The following is a 19,120-nucleotide window of genomic DNA, read 5'->3' on the forward strand; positions in this document are numbered from 1 at the left end:
GTGATCAAGGGTGCTGGGAGCCCAGATATCTCACTGATGGGAACCAACTAAAAGACTCTGGCTTGAATAAGGACTGGAAAGAGACACCTAAGGCTGAATATTTAAAGCCCAGACTAGCTAAAGTTGCTAAAAATATTTTCAATATTTCAGTGTTGCAAACTTCAGCCTAAAACTAAATAAAACCCCATCTTAGCACTGAAGCACAGTATGAAATTGTAACTACAATCACACAGACACCTTTTATGGGGTTAATTTTGTCTCATCCCTGTCTCACTGTGAATCCTGCAAGTCATACTCCCTGTTTTGAGCCCTGATCCCACAAAGGGATGGATCTCCCCGACCTCCAGGGTGCAGGCAACTCAGAGCAGGGTTAAGGAAAGCACAGGCTCCTCACCAGAGACAAAACCTGTCTCACAGAAGCTTCAGCTACCATCAAGTTAAGAGAAACACCTGAGATGAGGAGAGAATACTAAACCTCCCTCTGACCTCTGGCAGATGCAATCCCAAGCCACAGAGAGATCTTGGCTGTGAGAAGCTGAGGATTCCCAGACACTTCCAATGGGAAAATCCATAGAGCTGAGAGAGAAACAACACGCAGTGCAGCCATCTCCTGAGGGAGCCCACTTTGCATCACTATGCCGTGCAGTCAGCAATGAAACCAGTCTGGGCTTAAGGGCTCATCACAGATGCTGAGCACCCCAGGGAGCCTCCAGCAACCGGCAGGGTCTAGCCTCCACCCTCCTCCTCTCCAGCAGAAATACAAATTAAAAAAAAAAAAAAAAAAAAAAGCAGGAAGACAGTTTATGAGGAGCATTTTATCTGAGTTGAAGTTGGAACTGGCTGTAAACTCCCATGGGACATCTAGGTTTACACACTTCAGATGAAACCATAAATTGAATATTAAACACACATTTTTATCAAATCATATTTCTCCCAGAGAAGGCTGAGGACTGACTGCCTGTTTATGTTTTTAATCTGATTCACTACGTTTACAAGTGGTAGGAAAACTGGTTATATCAGCCACTCCATCTTTTTAGCTCTATTTGAATGACTTTGATTTTGTTTTTCTAACACTGCTAAGAAAACTATAACGCAAAAAAAGAAATAAAATCTATAATCTGCGAAAAAGCACTCTGAAATCCATCAACCAAGTTGTATCCATAATTGCTTCCCTGGCTTATCAAAAAAAGGCTCATTTGCATTATCTGTTATCTTTAGATACCTATCCTGGTCTATAAACAGAGTTATCAATCCCGTTCAGAGGCCAGTCCACAAATTGAAGTTTTCTATAGAGGGAATTAGCTATAAACAAGCCTGAGGCAATTTTCTTTGACAGCCAATGGTAAACCATAGGAAGTAACTTCAATAGTGATTTACAGTTCTTCTCTGGTTTCCATCCAACTTTTCCTTCTTGTGCTTCTGTTCCATCCAAAAAGGAATTTTTCAGATGTTCTAATTTCCCATTCAAGATGCAATCAATCCCAAGTCTAGGTGTGTCTAATCCAATTTTTACGGTATGTTCATGGGCCAGCACCAGAGAAAAAGAACTCTCTTTTTATTTTCTTTCAATTGCCTCTGCTGCAATCACAAGACTTGTCATCTCCTGCTGTGAAACCCACAACAGCAAAAGAGAGAGTGAGGGAGATTTCAGAGAGAGGGAATGCCAACCTACTAAAAAAAAGGGGAAAAGAGATACACAAAAATAGCACGGACATTTTTTAATAACCCTACATACTGAAAACTTGTATTTAACAGAATTATTAATTAACTAAAACTTCTTGAAGTCTGTGTGGAGTTTTTAAGTCCTCATTTAAATCACAATATACCATTAGAAGCAAGATATTTAGGAAAGGACTCCAGCTTTGCACCACCCATCCTCCTCATCTGTGCCACAGTGAAGTCAGATTCAAGTCCTGTACTGCTTGCTCATGCACACCACTCTTCTAAAGACAAGTAAACCCCATTGTCCAGCCTCCTACTCCACTGAGGGTCAGAGGACCGCTACTCTTTTACAAATGAAAGCAGCTTAGCAGCTTAAAATACGTTTTGGCTAGCTCTGACCTTCTGAATAAAAACTGAGGATTTAAAATATTTATTTTTCAATCTCTAATTAAAAAATATCTCTAAGGCACTGACATGCACAGTGGATCTTAACATGCACCCCAGGCACAGAAAAGAAGTAACAAGCAGTGGCATGATTCCTCTCTGGGTAAACTGTAGCAAATGAAAGTAAAGCAGCCAAAAAGCCAATGTGAGAGAGACCTGTATGAATTTAAATCTGTGATAGAAGCAGCAGAAGAACAGAAGAATTACACCCAGGAGTTTAGCAGTTAATAAATAGTCCCTGTGTCAACACAGACCAATAAAAACTGTTTCCTTTATATTAAGAGAAAATATATTTGTATCTCAGACTACAGAGCTTGTACACTTCCCTCTTCCTCTTCTGCATATATGCGTTTACCCGAGGAACATACGTGTGTGTGTGTATATCTATATACATGCACAGGTTATTTTTCTCCTGACTAAAAGCTACCCTAATGAGTAGGCACTAATGGATTTGAAGCGATAAGGTAAAGGCAGACATGCAAAATGCTCCAGAACTTCTGTTCCTAATCAATCACCAGAGATCAGTGACATCATTCATGCCTTTGATCAGAGCTCCCCTTTCAAGCTTAAAAAGGGGTATAGATTGACCCACACCAGTGGAGGGACTGAAGAAACACCTAGGATACAATTCACAGTGAAATATGAGAAGTCACTGGCATCCCTCTTCAGAAAAACTATTCCTTCCCACCTTCCTCAAGGAATACAGCGTACATTCCAGAGCAACCAAGCACAAACAACAGATTTATCTCTTTTCCCAATAATTAGAAAACAGCCAAAGAAACAACACATCACAGAATCCTTTCAGATTTTATTTTTGAAGCCTGCACATAATTTTATCCTGAGCAGAGTGTTTATTGCATTTGCTTGCATTTAAAATCTCAAGTCCATAAATTAAAAAAAAAAAGTCAAAAAAGATAAAAGGAAAAAAAAGGAGAAAAAAAAAACAAAAAAAAAACCCAAAAAAACCAAAACAACAACAACAACAACAAGAAAAAAAAACCACAAAACAAAAAAAAAAAAAAAAAAAAAAAAAACAAAAAAAAAAAAAAAAAAAAAAAAAAAAAAAAAAAAAAAAAAAAAAAACCCACAAAAACCCTTATTTTTCCAGAATATCTGAGCAGCTTTAAGAAATAAAGGCTAACGTCCATTTTTAGAGAAGAAATAATTTGCAGGAGAACCAGCATCACGGCAAGCATTCAGTAAATTTAGCACCAGCCTTTGTCCACATCAGGGCATTCAGAGAGTTTGGATCACTAATCCCACTTCAGCTAAAATTGAGCTCCATTGTTTCTCCTTTCATCTGAGTTTCCATGGCACTTACTAGGACTTAAGTGTTATTTACTTAGTGCAGTTTGTTAAAAACAACAACAAATAAAGTACTTCTTAACATAAGCATTAGGTTTGTTTTACTTTCAATAACCTGAAGGCGCAATCAACATTTTACAGTCTCAGAAATTTCTTCCATGTAAAAAATCTTCAAGAAAAGCAAAGTTGAACATAGACCTGAAAACACTCCCTTCGCTGTTTTGGTTTTTTCCTCATCTGTATTTTTAAAAATCTAATCGAGCTTCCTGAACTGCAGCAAAAATGTAGTTTATTATCTCCCTCATCAGGTGATCAATGATTTCATTAATAAGACAGATAACAAAACTGTCATATCATCGACACAGTTATGAAAGATGATCCTGGCTTCTTGCTCCATTTTCCAAGGTCTGGGATTCTCTGTGGCAGCTCTGAGTCCATTCAATATTTTCCACAGACAGAGAAAAGTGAAAATCCATTTTGAAACCAATTTCAATTAGGATCCAGAAGCTGTTATCACAGGTGTCGCAGAATGGGCCCATAAGTGGAAATGTCGCCTATCCATTCTGAAATGAAACCTTATCAGGGGCTACGAAGATGGCTGAGGACAGCCTATCTGTAAATTACTTTTCGTCCTGTGTTAACTCAACCCTAGTTCTGTCATATGGAATTCTTTCCAGCCCCTCGTAATAATCTAATGACTAACCAGGCTCTGTACCAAAACGGCTTTTATTTTGCTCGGGCTTCCCCCGCCGAACGAACAGGGCTGCAAATGCAAATAACTGGAGGCGGCCAGGCGAGCCGACGTATTTACTAATATCATTTAAAGCTCTCATAGTTTATTACAGGGAAGTAACGGGCTAGCATTCTGAAGCCTGTCTCCACCCATTGCATTCCTGGTGATTTTTCAATTGCAAACTCCAAGGCCCAGTTATTTCATTAATTCAGCACCCAAGTAGTGAGGCTTTTCTCTCACATCTTTCAGTCTCCTTTTAGCAAATTATCCCATGACGGAGGATTTATTCAGTCAAAGACCTCGGACTTTGAGAGGCAACAAAAGAATCAAGAGACTTTCTGGTCCACCTGCCTGGCGAATGATGAGGCAGGGTAAAGCCTCCCCTAGAGAAACCAATCAAACCATTGTGTGGCACAGTCAGACCTTTTCAACTGTCAAGCCAGGAGAGCAGGAAAAGAGATGAAAGAACTCAGGATGAAGCTACCATTTACAGAACCATGTGGGAATGGTCTCCGAAGATTTAATAATTGGGATGGAACTCAACTTTCTGAAAACTAAAAGAATGGGGGGAGGGGGGGAAGGAAAGGAAAGAAAAGAGAGGAAAAAGGACAGAAAGAAGAAGGAGAGAAGGAGGGAAAAGTGAGAGACCAGGAGGAGGGGAAAACACTGCTGGTCAGGGCCAGAAGGAACTTTTCCACACACAAAACCCTCTGTTGTTATGTATGAACCTCTACACTAGAAAAGATGAGAAAAGCATTACAGGACAGGGGCACAGAGAGCACATGGTCCACAATACTAACTTCAGTTTCAGCAATTTGTCATCCCATCTTAGGAAAAACTGCATCAGTATAAACCTGTTGTATTTAACAGAACAAAAAAATCCCCTTAGTTTGGGACATCTGTGTGCATTTTCAAGCTATTGCATTTGCAAGACTTAAGTTTCCAATCGGCTGCATGTGGAACATGCAGGAAAAGTCATACTGAATGAATGGAAAACATCATATTTAAAGTGGTTAGCATGTACAAAGAATGTGCTCCTGTATAGCAAGACTACAGCTGACTGCAGGCACAAGATGAGGACCTGCTTTTTGTTAATCTGACACTTGATGCCTTATACGCCAAATTTTAAAATTATCTGCACAAAACCCAGTGTTTCCTGTATACTTCTCTTTTTCAAAGTGCCTCTGCACACTTGAAGTATGCATTCATCAGTAGATCCAGATCACATTTACAAGCAAATCTTTTTTCTGAATTGCCAGCCTTATGAGCAAAAATAGAATCTGAGAATTAAATTGTGACCATTTGCAGTATACATCAAAGGCAAACACTTTTAATGGGAAGTAAGATAATAATGCAGCACTAAAAATCCATCTCATTTCTTTATAGTTGGGATGTCAAAAGAATGCATCCCCTCCCACTCTCACTCCAAAATAATGAGATATGGCTTGGAAAGAATACAGAAAATGTAGTTTTAATACGGCACCTTTTTTACATAATCAGACTATAGCTCACTTAGCTCACTTCTCCCTCTTACTGGCATATGTATTTAGTAATAATTTCTATGTAAGCAGAAGTCAAAGTTTTGATTCCTCTGCAAAAGAAGAAAAAAAAGAAAGGTGGGGGAGTAAATAGAAACATACAGACCAGGGATATAATCAGATTCAACACTGATCCTGATTATTTCCTTTTAACTGGAGACAGATATGAAATAGAAAACATCTATTTCATATCTGAAGATAGAAAAGAATGCCATTTAAAAACCTGGTAAGTAATTGAATTACTTCAACTGCCTTAATTTACACAGTTCAGATAATAAAGCCAAATACTGCGCCTACCAGAAGGGTTGCCTAGCTTTAAGTCAATTAGAAGGATTTTTAAAAATTCTTTTTTATTTACTTTAAGAAGATGATTTGCTCTGCATCGCTCCTTCACTTGCAGATTCTCTTTTTTAGGACCCAGGATCCAAAAGTATTCTGCCTTAATTTTTAAACTGCCCTTCCAATCCTCCCAAGTAACCTGGCCCCCATTTGTTTGTTGACACCTGTTTCCAGCAGCTGGGAGAAAGATGCCATCACTCGGCAGTGCTGCTGCCATACAGCCTCCCCGCTTCAGTGGCACGGGCTGGCATAGCAGTGCAAAGTCTTTAGGAGGTCCATTCTCTTTTAGGATATCTTCCCCTGAGACCAGCACTTGATGGCAGTGAGTTAGCCTTTTTTGGAAGGCTAACAATATCACTGAAGTTTCAGCTGCCAGCAGCCTTTTTTCTTCTAAAAATCAAACCTCTCCATTGCTTCCTGCTCACCAGTACTGTGGGTTGTAATGGGTGAATTTTTTGAGTTCTGACTGACACTAGACTCCTGAAAAGCACAAGATACAGAGCATGGTACAGATACAGAGCACAGATACATTACCATGCTGCAGAGACATAGTTTAAACTCTTTTATTACTATCACTTATATGTCAAAACCCAGGTACAATTTTAATATGGCTCTTTGTGTGTTTTAGGGTTAAGTCATTTTTTTTGTTTGTTTTTCAGGAAAAAAACTCCCCAGTGTAAAATTTCCTAAATTTAACCTCCACCTTGAACAGGTGGCAAGCTTCTGCTGCTAACTAATGTTTTCTCCTGATTCCACCTCGTGTTATCCAGCAGGATGTTAAGTCATTACTTACTGATTACAGTGATTGCAGGGATAAGCCACTCAATCATATCCTTCTGGAACTTGCAAAGGGATACAGGAGGATTGACGTTTAATATCCCTTATGCCATTAACCACTGCAGGGAGGGGAGAGAAGGGGGGAAAAAATGAAGGAAATCTCAGCAGAATTAATGAAGCAATACTGTTATTGCACTTGCAGATCACCGGGTTTAGAGTGGTGTAAGTGTAGGGCTGGCTCACTGAGGAACAACACTAGAAAACAGTATCAGGCAGAATAAGTTATTACAGTATTACAGTATCAAGTTATAAGCCATAACTTGATGACTGAAATTTTATTAGTAAGCATAAAGGACCACAAGTGCATTACTCCAAAAGAATGTGTATTTAATCAGCTACTCACATCAGATTACAATACACCAAGACATGCAGTCCCCATTTAATTACAACCTCCAATACTTACATTTCCAATACTTTCAAGCATCAGGGTAGCCTATTCTCCCCTAGGAAAAGTACCTTCTTTTAAGTTCATCCTTTTACAACCTGGCCACAAATATTAGAACATAAACGTACAAAAATCTTACAATCTTACAAGGTCTTTGCCCTTATTTTTTTGGGCTACCAGATATGGCCAGTCTACCCTTAACTTTCATGCTGCTCTATACCCCTTGTAGATAGGGATTACTTGCAGTATTTGTCTTGCTGAAAAAGACATTTGTCAGAAAAACATGTACACTGAAGTTATCATCTCCAGCATCTAAAACTATAGGATGTTGTTTCCTCCTTGACCTGAAAATGAGAAGTGAAGAGGGCCCCTCCATCCCCTTTGATTTCAGGGGAAGAGGATGGCATCTCCTGATCACTTTGTAGAATCAGGTCTCATATAATCAATTCAGGGTTCAATTTACAAGTCACTAAAATAGTACAGGCAGTGTTTCTTGATACCTAACAACCTCTTTCGAACCCTGACCTCTCAACAGGACCCTAAGCACACCAGTCCACTGAGGGGGCCAAGAATGGGTATTATGATTAACACCTATTTTGTGGTGAGGCTTGAAAGCAAGCAGCAGGACAAGAAACCAACTGAAAGTTTAAACAGGAAATGTGATTCTTACAGGGTTGCAGACCACTGAATACTTCCTTCAATCAACCCTGAAAGTACTAGGAAGAAGGAAAAAAAAAAAAAGAGACCTAGATGAAGCTGCTCTTCTGAAAGAATCAAAGTGGATGCATGAACTTCCTCTCATTTATTCATCTATCAAGCTTGGTTTTAAGTTACATCATCACTAAGATAATTTCTGCTTTCTATCACTTTAAAGTATGTTCTCAATAACTATCTGATTCTGAAAAGGTAGTCAAGTCCACAACCTACATACGTTTATAATTAGCTTTTTTTTAAAGGCAGAGTAATAGGTTAATAAGAAATATCAGATTACACTGGAACAAGCTCATGGGTCAAAAACTAGACAAAACATATCAAACTGAAAATAAGTGCTTGCCTGTCAGACACTGAAGGAGTTCCTATACAATAACTGCATTGTTTTAATGCAACATTAAAAACATCAGTTTTGAGCCAAAATGTCCAAAAGAGGAAAGCATTCAAGTCACCAATGGAATTCCAAGCCAAACAATAAATAAATCAGGTCTGAATACAGCATGGCCATTTCCTAGTGTTCTTCCAAGCAGTGCTGTGAAGAGCATTCTTGCCTTGTACAAGTATCAGTTCAGTCATTACAGAAATTCCCTCTACTCTTCTGAAATTAGGGCAAATAAATTAATTGTATCTACAGTACAGATTAGGTGAAAAAAACAAATGGCATTGAGCTGAGGGTTGTGTTAGGTTAGTATGGGTTTTTTTAAACAATGCCTCTAAGGAAGCACCCCAACAGTAAATACAATTCACCTACAAAACAGAACGCAGAGTTAAAGCAGACAGCCTGATAAAGCATTAAAGCCACTGCCTAATTGTAAGCATGCAAATACCCATATTACTAGGGCAAACATAACTAGTCCTGTGGCTAAAGCAAGGCATTTGCTTAAGTTCATGACTTTACTGCCATGCTCAGGAAGGCTGGCAGCTTGTGGTGCCAGAGCAAGAGGAGGGCACTGCACTGGTGCAGGCAGTACAGCTGCACAGGCAGGGCACAGCAGCAAGCAGTTTTGTGCTCCAGTGCCGCAGCACTCAGCCTGACATATGGACTCAGCATGCTGCTGTCTCAGACAGCTCGTCCATCATGCTGCGAGGCACAGGGGCCGAGGAGGAGCACGGAGGAACAGTGGAGAACAAGCCTTCACACAAGCATTCATCACAATGCAGCAAGACAAGTCACTGAGCAGACTCCTGCAAACATTTACAGCATTCACCTGACTACTTCCTTCTAACCCTGGAATTACTTGAAATTAAAGGAGGTACTGTATTACCCACCACTGGTCTAGCAAGGCAGGTTTTGTGACTTGCAACACCAGACAGAGGTTCTCCAATGGGAGCACAGAACAAACGTTAAGGAGTTTACCAATGGATACCACCTGTAAGAAAGCCATTCTTTGCACAACTTGCTAGAAACCTGTGTGTGCATGCAACAACTTTCAGAATGACCTAAATCCATGCTCTGACATGGTAAGGAACAGGGTGCTTTGTTTCCAGAAAACTGGCACAAATGTGCATGCGAGAAGACAAGACCAGACAACACAGCCCCCGTGTTAGCAAGGTGGTCCAGAGCACTGGACTCTATTTCAGTGTAACATGAGTGGCACAGCGATCGCATAAATGTCATTTATTTGTTGTTGTTATTATCCTGCTAAAGCAGATCATCCTGAGGTTATCAAATCCCACAATACACAAAACTAAGCTAACCTTATGCGTTAGCACAAACTTTTTTAGTCATACAGCCTTTTATGAATTAACATCTCCATTAGCGGCTTTCTTTAGCAGTTTTTGTCCTCCTGGATATTAGCCTAGCAGTAAATACAGCAGTCAAACAAAGGATGAAAAGGAACAACTTGCAAAGGAATACATCCTAGTAAACTGCATGCAGTTTGTTTGAGACACACAAAATGAAACACAAAAGAAGAAAAAAAACCAAAAAGCTTGCAAAAATGAATTCAAAACAAAGAGTGGTTCCACTGGGAATTAAAGTGCACCAAAGATTTTTCTTACTGCATTTCCTTATTACATTGTAGTTATTACGAATTATGATTTCTTTTTTTAATTTTTGATCACATGTATTTTAAAAGAAGGTTTAATTTGCTCTAGTACATGTTTCGTCCTGGAGCAAATTTTAAAGGCTTAGTTACAAATCCTGAAATTCAGGAGTTTATAATGCAAATGCTGGCAGGTTTGTATCTAACACATTGCAAGCATCTCTGCAATACAGGTGAGTGCACCAGAAATCCTTATGGCAGTAAGTAATGACAGGAACTCAGCAGAAGTGGCTAACACGTAAACTGTGGTCTATGCCTGCTCAGTTCTTGAGACTACAGTGCAGCTGGTACCTTCCAAAGGGCATCCTTAGTCTGAGCCTCAGAACTTGTCCTGCATTGATCAGGTTGTGTGAGTTCCCCTTCCAGGTCACCTTTCTCACTTTCTTTCCCTTGCATCTAGATTTACACCAGACTCTTTAACACACAGTCTGCACAACATATAATAGCCATATTAACATAGATCCTTCTCCCGTGTGTGTCACTTACTTCTGGGATCCGTTGAAATAATGGCATTTTCTTTGTTTCTTCATGACTGTATGCTTTGCATAAAAGCTATAACTAGCAGCTTTCCATCTGTTTATGATCCAAATTCTGACTCTTTCAGAAGACAGCAGAGCTACTGACAAAATACTAGTCTGTACATCACACCTCAGATAGGTATCAATAGAATTTTACCCTGCAAACTTTGTTAATTCATGAGTTGTCCAGAAGGACATGCACTGATATTAGACATAATTATGAGGTGACATTTGTATGATAGGCAGATGCTGCTCAGCAATGACATCACTCTTCTGAGAAGAATAGCAGGGATCATTCTGTCCTTCTGTTATTTTTAAGGGTACCTTACCTTGTTTAACAGAGCATTCAAATGCAAATCACAACATTTAACATTACCACAGCCCTTTGCAAAAAAAAGAGGCTCTAAATCGACAAAAGCTGCATGTTTTGTAGGAGTGGTGTCTTATAGCAACTGATGATGTTCCTGTAGTAATACTCATTCCAGCATTAAAGAACAAAAGATGCAAATGTGATGCAAGCTCCACCTTTCATGCAAATTGTCAATGTAACCAAAATTTATTATCACGACAATCACATCTTCAAGAAACAAAACTTTTAAAACACTGCAAGAGTAAAACCTACATTCAAGTTCCTAAAGTTTTAGTAGTTTTGGTACATGCTCCACAAAGTCTCTAGACTAAGAGGAAATTTTTCATATCAAAGAACGAACCGAATTTTTTATCACTTTGAAGCCCAGCTCTGCATTTCTGGAAAGTCGTTTTGTCTCTGTTACGCATGAAGGTAGATTAGAAACCCAAACCTTGGAGATCCTGGTGACTTCCTTAAATACAAAGACTAACAAGGCCAACACTTACCCACTGAAAACAAAATTAACTGTCACAGTCAAAAGAAAAGGAAGCCTTGGGCCCCACGATGTGTACTACATTAGCATCTCTTTCCATTAGTAGGAGATAATTCCAGTGACACAACCTTGTAGTAATTCATTAGATTTTAAGTCTTACCAACTCTTGGGAGTTTGATGACCCTGCCATGCACTAATAGTCCCCATAGGTGAAGCATGTAGTTAAGAACTAATACTACCATTAAAGAAAGAAAAATACTTGACCACACGGTAGATCAGAGTCAGCATTAGGCAAAAACATCTTGAAGGCTTTCATTTTAGCCCTCCAAATCTAAATGTTTACCAATAACACTCAAGCTAGCCCAAACAGTCAGAGATGAACGTTTGAGTACAAACCCCTGACACATCAAAGAATATGCCATATGTGTTTAACTGTGCATCTGTTTGAAAAGTTGGGCAAATGTGGAAAATCCTATTATCGATTAAAAAAAAAAATACAATGGGGACCTCTTTAGCTAATGTGAACCACTGTAATTCTATTGACAGCAACGGATCTGTGCTGACTTACACCAGCTGAGGATCTAATTTCATATGCCTTAGAAAACTGATGCAACCTTTTCCATTGCAGCTCAAGAGTTTTTATACTCTCATAGGGATCAATCCCATCCAGTAGGTCAGCAGGTGCTGAGCTTGCTTTGAATCTGAAGTCCAGTCACACAGAAGGACACTGGGACACGTGCCATCTGAGTTTTACTGACCCATGGAGATTTCCCTCTAGTATGGCTGTAGGCTTCATGTATTTTCTCCAGTAGTCTTGTGGGATATAACCTGTTTCTCTGAAAATGCGGAAACCTTTATTCAAGATATTGAAGTGAGAACCTGATCTGGACCACAAGCCCAGATAAGTGAACATGATGAAAGCAGAAAGCGTTAACAGAAAATGTTTTGCCAGAAAATACACAAGGACCACAAAATACACAGAAAGGCATTTTCTGTTTTTAGCCATTACTAGACTGATTCATAAAAAAACAGCAGTTAATCTACAACTATCCAAAATCCATAGGTCTAAACTCTGCCCACAGCATTTCAAGGAATTTTCTTTCCTAATGCAACAGGAGTTTTACATTACTAGGAACCAATATGCTCAGCCCTCTTACACCAAACAGTGAAAAAGTCCAGGGCTGGGATAAGCTCACATTCTTCTGAGAGGCAGGGAATATGTAAAACTGTCAATCAAGATATAATCTCCAGGGAGAATTAAGCAAACTACTCCAGTTTTGCAAGTCTACAAGCTGTACATTCACAACTTTGATATGAATCCACCAGAGGATACACACTTAGCTTGATGTTTTGTTCTGGGCATTAAGGAACTTTGGGAAGGTGGGACAGTCCTTTGTGAGAAGGAAGTTTATTTGTAAAAGAAAAGAAAAAACCCTTTGCCATTAATTTTGACAGACCTACTTCTGTCTCTATAGTAATAACTAATTACCTAACTAGTGTAAGAGATTTCAATGACCAAATGCTAAGCACTTGCAGGCCCTGCCAGGCTAATCAAGACAATTTCCAAAACCCTCAAACCAGGAACTTCCTATTATAAATAACTTAGCACATTTACATCTCAAATTAAAACATCTGGAAGAAAGAGACTGTGCCTGATGCCAAAACAGGCCTTATTGTATCCTACCACTTTCCACCACCAGCACTCCTCCTTCATTCGTTTTCTTTAGCCTTTCTGTAGAACAAACACTGATCCAGGTGCAAATGCTCAATTCACAAGGAATGCAGTGAACATAAAATTACTGTAGGTTTGGCTGCTAGTAAATCCCTGCTGTTACTCACCATTGGAAGTTGTGCTGGAGGCAACAGCTTTCTCACTGACATCTGTTCGACTGGAGCATTTCACGATGGAATTCTCCACCTTTTTCTTCTCAGTTGTCGTAGAGCTATGGGACTGTGCCTCCATGATGACTTCTCATTACTTCAGCTCTCCTTGCACCAATACCTGAATGAAACAAGAGAGTCATAAACTCTAAAGACTGTTTGAAAGCTTAGCCCAAATCTTCTCACCCCTCTCACCTGAAGAAGGGCCTGGAGCACAACTGAATTAGCAGATCACAGTTCTGTAAGCTCATCAAATCATGTTTGCATGCATGAATTCCTGAGGAATTTAAAGAAATACTAACACCAAAACTAGGCATGTTTGCCTTTAAAGAGAATGACATCACAAACCACTATGCTGTTTGATGGGTAGGTCCATTTTTTTCAGTTCTGTGGGGTTTTAATGGATCCAAGGGAAAAACAGGCCAGTACTTTTCTCTTATGCCCAGAGCACTTTGGAACAAGGCAAAAAAAAAAAAAATCAAGACAGACCTTCACATTGACTTTAGAAGCCAAATATTCAAATTTCAACATCAATGGTGTTGGAACACACTGCAGCAAGAATTATCCTATCTACACCTTGTTATTCATGTAAATATCTCTTACTTTGTTTGTTCAGAAATCTAACTCAAACAAAATTCTATTGGTGAAACACCCTGAAAACCACAGGGAAAGACAAATATTATTGCTGGTGGCAGCTAATGAGATCACTTTCTTTTGCATCAAAACACTGGAAATAGAAAGCTCTGTAGAGGTGTGTATCCGGTTATTCTGTTTTTCCTGGATGTTCTCAGTGTCATCTCCAGTGATACGTTCATTTTATACTCCACCAATAATTTCTCCTTATTTTCAGATATTTTACATTCCTGATGGAAACTCAAGAAGCCCAAAAACTTCCAAAAGGGTATCGCTGCTTGTGCAGCAATGCAGGCACACCAGGCCCCAAGACTGCAGGGATCTTTCTTAGTCTATGAAGGACACAAAATTCAGCACTAATCTGCAGCTTAACTTGATGCACACCTGTCTGTCCAAGTAAGCTTTACGCAAATCAATATTCAGCACACATCATGCTTAGAACCAAATGACTTGGTACTTTTACAGTTTGAACATGAATCTATGCAACAACAAAAAAAAAACAATAATTAGTTTTCTGGTCTGAGCAACACTGCTTGGTAGTCAAATGGGTCCAAAATGGAAGAAAGTCACACTCTTCTAAGACACCATTTAAATAAAATTTTTAAAAGGCTTCCAAAAGGCACAAGTATAATGAAGTGTAATTATATTAGCAACCTGTTTCCCAAATTCTGACAGTCAAAAAAAAAAAAAAAAACCCACCTAAAAAAGGGCTACAAAGCCAATTCAACACAAACACAGCTGTCTAGTAAACCTTACCCTTCCCACCTTCCTAGTAGAAGTTGTTTTTAATAGTACAATAAAACACTCCAAAGCCTCACTGGTATACAGTAGGGATCAAAGTAGCGCCCAATCACTAAATGAATCCTTATTTAGCTAGCAGCACAGCCAAGGAACTGGGCTAGATATCAGAGACTATCTGCCACTGACCTACTGTCTAAGCTTTGGCAAGGTATTTTTCTTCCCTTGAGTTTCTCTCTTGCTAAAAACAGGAATAAGAAAGCTCTGCCTGCCACAGAAGAGGACTTCTAAGGCTACTCTCAAGATCTGTGAAAATGCTATAAATATTATTGTGATCTGTGAAACAACTTCCTATCACAACACTAAGGGGAATGTCAGGTGTCTTCAAACAGAGAGTAGGAGAGATCTAACAATGCTCAACTTGGAATAGCCCCAATTTTTACGCAGAAATGCACAAGTCTCCTTAAGGAGAGATTTCACATGAGCTTTCTAAACACTTTTACAAATTTCTCATATGTCTTTTCCCTCTTTCCCTTTGCACACCTCATGCAAGGGCATCCCCAGTTGAGTCAGTTAGCTCAAATATCTTACTTTTCAGTCTCTTGCATTAGTAGAGAGGGGGGAGGCTGGTACTGCTGCCAAGCTCTTCACCCTACACTGAGAGGCACGTGTTTGTTTGCCCTATACAGCCCTGGCCACACAAACACCAAAACCTGCCTCTACCCAGCCTCCAACCATTGCACAAGTGAGTCCTTCAGAGTACCCTCCTATCCTCTGACTAACCAACCACCTTTGAGTTATTTAACATTCTCTCAAGTTAGTGATTTTCTATGCATCTCTGAAGCAACTAAAAAAGCTATACATCTTCAGTTGTGGTTATTTTTCTTCCATTGCCTTCTGAGGGCCAAGACTGCTATTGAGGTGGCATCTTCATTTACATCAAAGAGTATGACCTTGAAAACTTGGAAGGTGAAGCTGCAGAATCCTGCATCCTCCTTTTTGTTTGGTCCTTGGTTCACAAGCATGTTAATTTTGACTTCAAGTCATGAAAGGAAGCTATTATACTCCCCATTCAACTAGAAAGGAAGAAGCCATATACTCTGCCACCACAAGGCCAGTGAAGCGGCCTTGAAAAATGAAAAATTTGGGAAGAGGTCATGAAAATGATAACAGGTATCTACAACAGTCCACAGCCTCCTGCCACACAGATGGCTATTCCGGCATGTGCAAGAAGCCTCCACCTATCTCCACCTCCTCACTTATCTCCACCTCCTTTCCCTCTCCATCATCACAGGACCTCCATGACAAACTGATCCTACCACTTCTCAGAAAAGGAAGGTAATACAGGTACTTTAAGGAGTTATGATGGCCTTAAAAACCTCTCATAAGAAACATCTTTGGGTCATCTGCAATTCAAAAGCACCTTGTGGCTGGTCAGATTGACATCATCCATTCTCCTGGCTACTTTATTTCTTTCCCAAACAGCCTGCCAATGAGATTTTTCTGGTGCTTTGGGGTCATCATCTTTACCAGAATAAAGAACAGCAGACATAATTTCATATTCTTCATCACTCTCCATCACTTGTCTCTTATGCTACCTAGTGTGGACCACAGTACAGAACAGAGCAGCACTTTAATTTTTGGACAGAAGATTGCAAAACTGGCCAAGACCTAATATAAACATCTTTCTTGGTACCTGTTCTGGTTGATGTCTACTCAGTTAAGATTCAGAAGGCTGCTTTTATTCATGTCAGCATGAAAGAGGGAACACCACTAAAGTAAACTTTCTCACTCAGCTCTACACCCTGCACCACAAGCCAACAGCCCTGGTGCCTTTCCTCCTGTGTCTTCCTTCCTCTGCTCACAACCCACACACTCATGGCACGGACACCTGCAAGAATTCCTGCAGATCCAGCAAACCCCCAGTGATGCATCAGTGGTGGTACGCATGGTTGGGAAGGTACAAAGGCCAGAAGTGATGGCAAGACTAATAATTAGAGGGATGTAGTTTGCTATGTTTTGCCAAGCATGCCCCTCAGGGAAGCAGTTATCAGGAGATCAATATGGTGCCCCAAAAATCTTTTTTTTTTTTCCTGAAGACTACCTTAAAACTAAGTTGAAAACACACATGTGCCAGACATACGTGTTCTAGAATCACTCCCCTTAAATTTGGCTGATTTTTATTTTATCTCAGAAATTGTACTGAAATATGGGAGCTGCAGTTCACAAAAAAAAAAAAAAATTAATGTCCAAGGTTATGCAAAGATTTCTTTCCACTGGCTGTTAACACCTATCAAAAAGCATTCTAAAAGTCAGCCAGCCTGGCATTGTCTCCACATTAAAATACAAAGTGGCTTATATTATGTGTATGTGTCTCTCTCCAGCATGTGGTTCAGTGACTTTCCTGTTCCCGCATGAAGGCTGAGACAATCCGTATCTACACCCAGCAAGGAGTCTCACTTTCAAAAAACCTGAAAGCTAGTTTCATCAGCTATCCAGCATCTCCATGTGCATATAAATGGCATGAAAATGCTTTAACAGTATATGGGCAAAAGCCTGAACTTCCATAGGTAAATAGAGGGATAAACATTCCTTCCTGAAAGCAAACAGTCATGGCTTTTTCCCATTCAACCATGCTTGAACCTTTTGTAATACCCCTGAAGCCTGAACCCACTGCACAATTAATTCCAGACCCCATTTTAAACCTAATCCCTCTCAAAACAGTAACCTGCCTGCAGGTGTGTCTCTTCTTTTTAAAATACAAATGTAAACCTTTTCCAATTGTGTATTATATTGGAGGAATTTTAGGAACAAGCTACTGAAATGAAAAGTTGAATGAGGAAAACTGTCTCTTTTAAAAGGAGTGTCAACAAATCACAGTATGTTAGAAACTTATTTCGAACAAAAAAATCTTTCAAGTAACTTAACATTATGTAATTTCCGGTCCTTACGTATGTTGGTTATAAAACTGTGCCTTACAGTATTAAAAATGATCATCTCAATAAACCAGGGAGGAAAATAACCCACATCTTTTTGTTCATTTACTCACAATCCAAACTAACTAAAACCAGTGAAGCAGCCCTGTGCTTGAAAGAACAAGAAACTTGATCCTTTCTGAATATACATTTCAATTTTCCAAGAAATCTTCACTCTGTATCACTTCTCTTCTCTGAACTACTTTGTAAATCATTTTATTTATATTGCATACATTCGTTTTAAAGACGAGACCATACAAATACTTATTGTTAGGAAAAAGCTCACTGACTACAAGACTCTTTGCTTTGGTCAAACTGCTGAACTATAATTATTTAAAACTCTCAACTTACATTTTAAGGCTGGTTTATGTTTGTTCTGCCTTTCTTTGTTTTATTTTTATTTTTATTTTTGAGGGGTATCTTTTAACATGTTGAATTAAAAAAAAAAAAAAAAAAGAAACAAGTAAAACCTTTCCCTGTTTTACTTGATGCTGCTGCAGTTATATGCAATTCATTAACAAGTGGTTTGCATCCGCTGAGAAGAGCTGTCTGAAATAGCGGTGTCACAGCATTCATCATCATTACATCAGCAGTAGGGAAGTTCATACTGATTGCTATCAGCAACCAGAGTGCCCCAATCAGCGTGCAAGCAAACATAGCATGTTTAATTTCTCAGAAATTACTCTGGGTAGTTAGGGTGTTCATAGGTAGTACTTTGATCCACACTACTGGAAGCAGTCTTTGGGGATACAATGCATCTTGAACGCGTAACTGTATGAAAGTGAAAAACACAAGGGGAGGCATGAAGAACAATCAGGAAATTACAGTCTCTCTCAACCATAAAGGACCCTTTATCAATTTTATCAACATGGGTTACACTGTTCCTTGGGATTATTTAAGGATAAAAAAAAGCATCTTGTTCAGCTACATTCAAATGCAAAATTGATATGAGACAAGCTGTTATATGGGAGCTGTTTTACACTGATTTATACAGGCTTGATTCAGGTACATTTAACTTCCAAAACCCACCTAAATTTCAGCATTGCTTTCTATCAAACCTGCTGGCAAAGCTGCACTGACAAAGTTACCCCTGACAGAATCTGATGAAAAATGTTCAAGCACTCAGACATTTTAAGAAATATCTCCCAAATGTAACATTAACCTCTTGGTATATCTCATCATTTTCGTAATAGCTATAGGAACTAACTTTATGTTTTTAAAATAGTTCTATCTTTCTCAATTCTTTGTAAGCTAAACAAGAGTTCTGCAACCCTCCTTAACTACTCCAGGGTAAACTTTATTTGGGTTTCTTCCTGTTGAGACAACTGCTCACAGTAAGACTAAGACCAATATTAACAGCAAAAAGAGTCTTATATCCACTTTATATAAAGCCACAGCAAACAATAAGTTGGGGGGGAGGGCAGAGTATCTTACATTTCACAATACCTATCTCCATTTCAATTACATGCATGATCTAAAATGCACTAGTTGCTATCTGCATATGTCTAAACCTGTCTGAGAAGGGAAGGGGGAA

The 19,120-nt window shown here is 39.2% G+C and overlaps 1 protein-coding gene across 3 annotated transcripts in view; it reads right to left on the minus strand.

Annotated features, from left to right (window-relative positions):
- Positions 1–19,120, minus strand: part of GLI3 (GLI family zinc finger 3) — a 210,656-nt gene that overhangs the window by 181,933 nt on the left and 9,603 nt on the right. For all 3 annotated transcript variants that reach the window (XM_063405347.1, XM_063405357.1, XM_063405337.1), the window contains exon 2: positions 13,199–13,361. In XM_063405347.1, coding sequence (XP_063261417.1) covers positions 13,199–13,322 — 124 coding nt within the window. In that variant the 5' untranslated portion in view covers positions 13,323–13,361. The remainder of the gene's footprint in view (positions 1–13,198; positions 13,362–19,120) is intronic.

The sequence above is a fragment of the Prinia subflava genome, chromosome 1, assembly GCF_021018805.1.
Source record: "Prinia subflava isolate CZ2003 ecotype Zambia chromosome 1, Cam_Psub_1.2, whole genome shotgun sequence".
Classification (NCBI taxonomy): domain Eukaryota; kingdom Metazoa; phylum Chordata; class Aves; order Passeriformes; family Cisticolidae; genus Prinia; species Prinia subflava.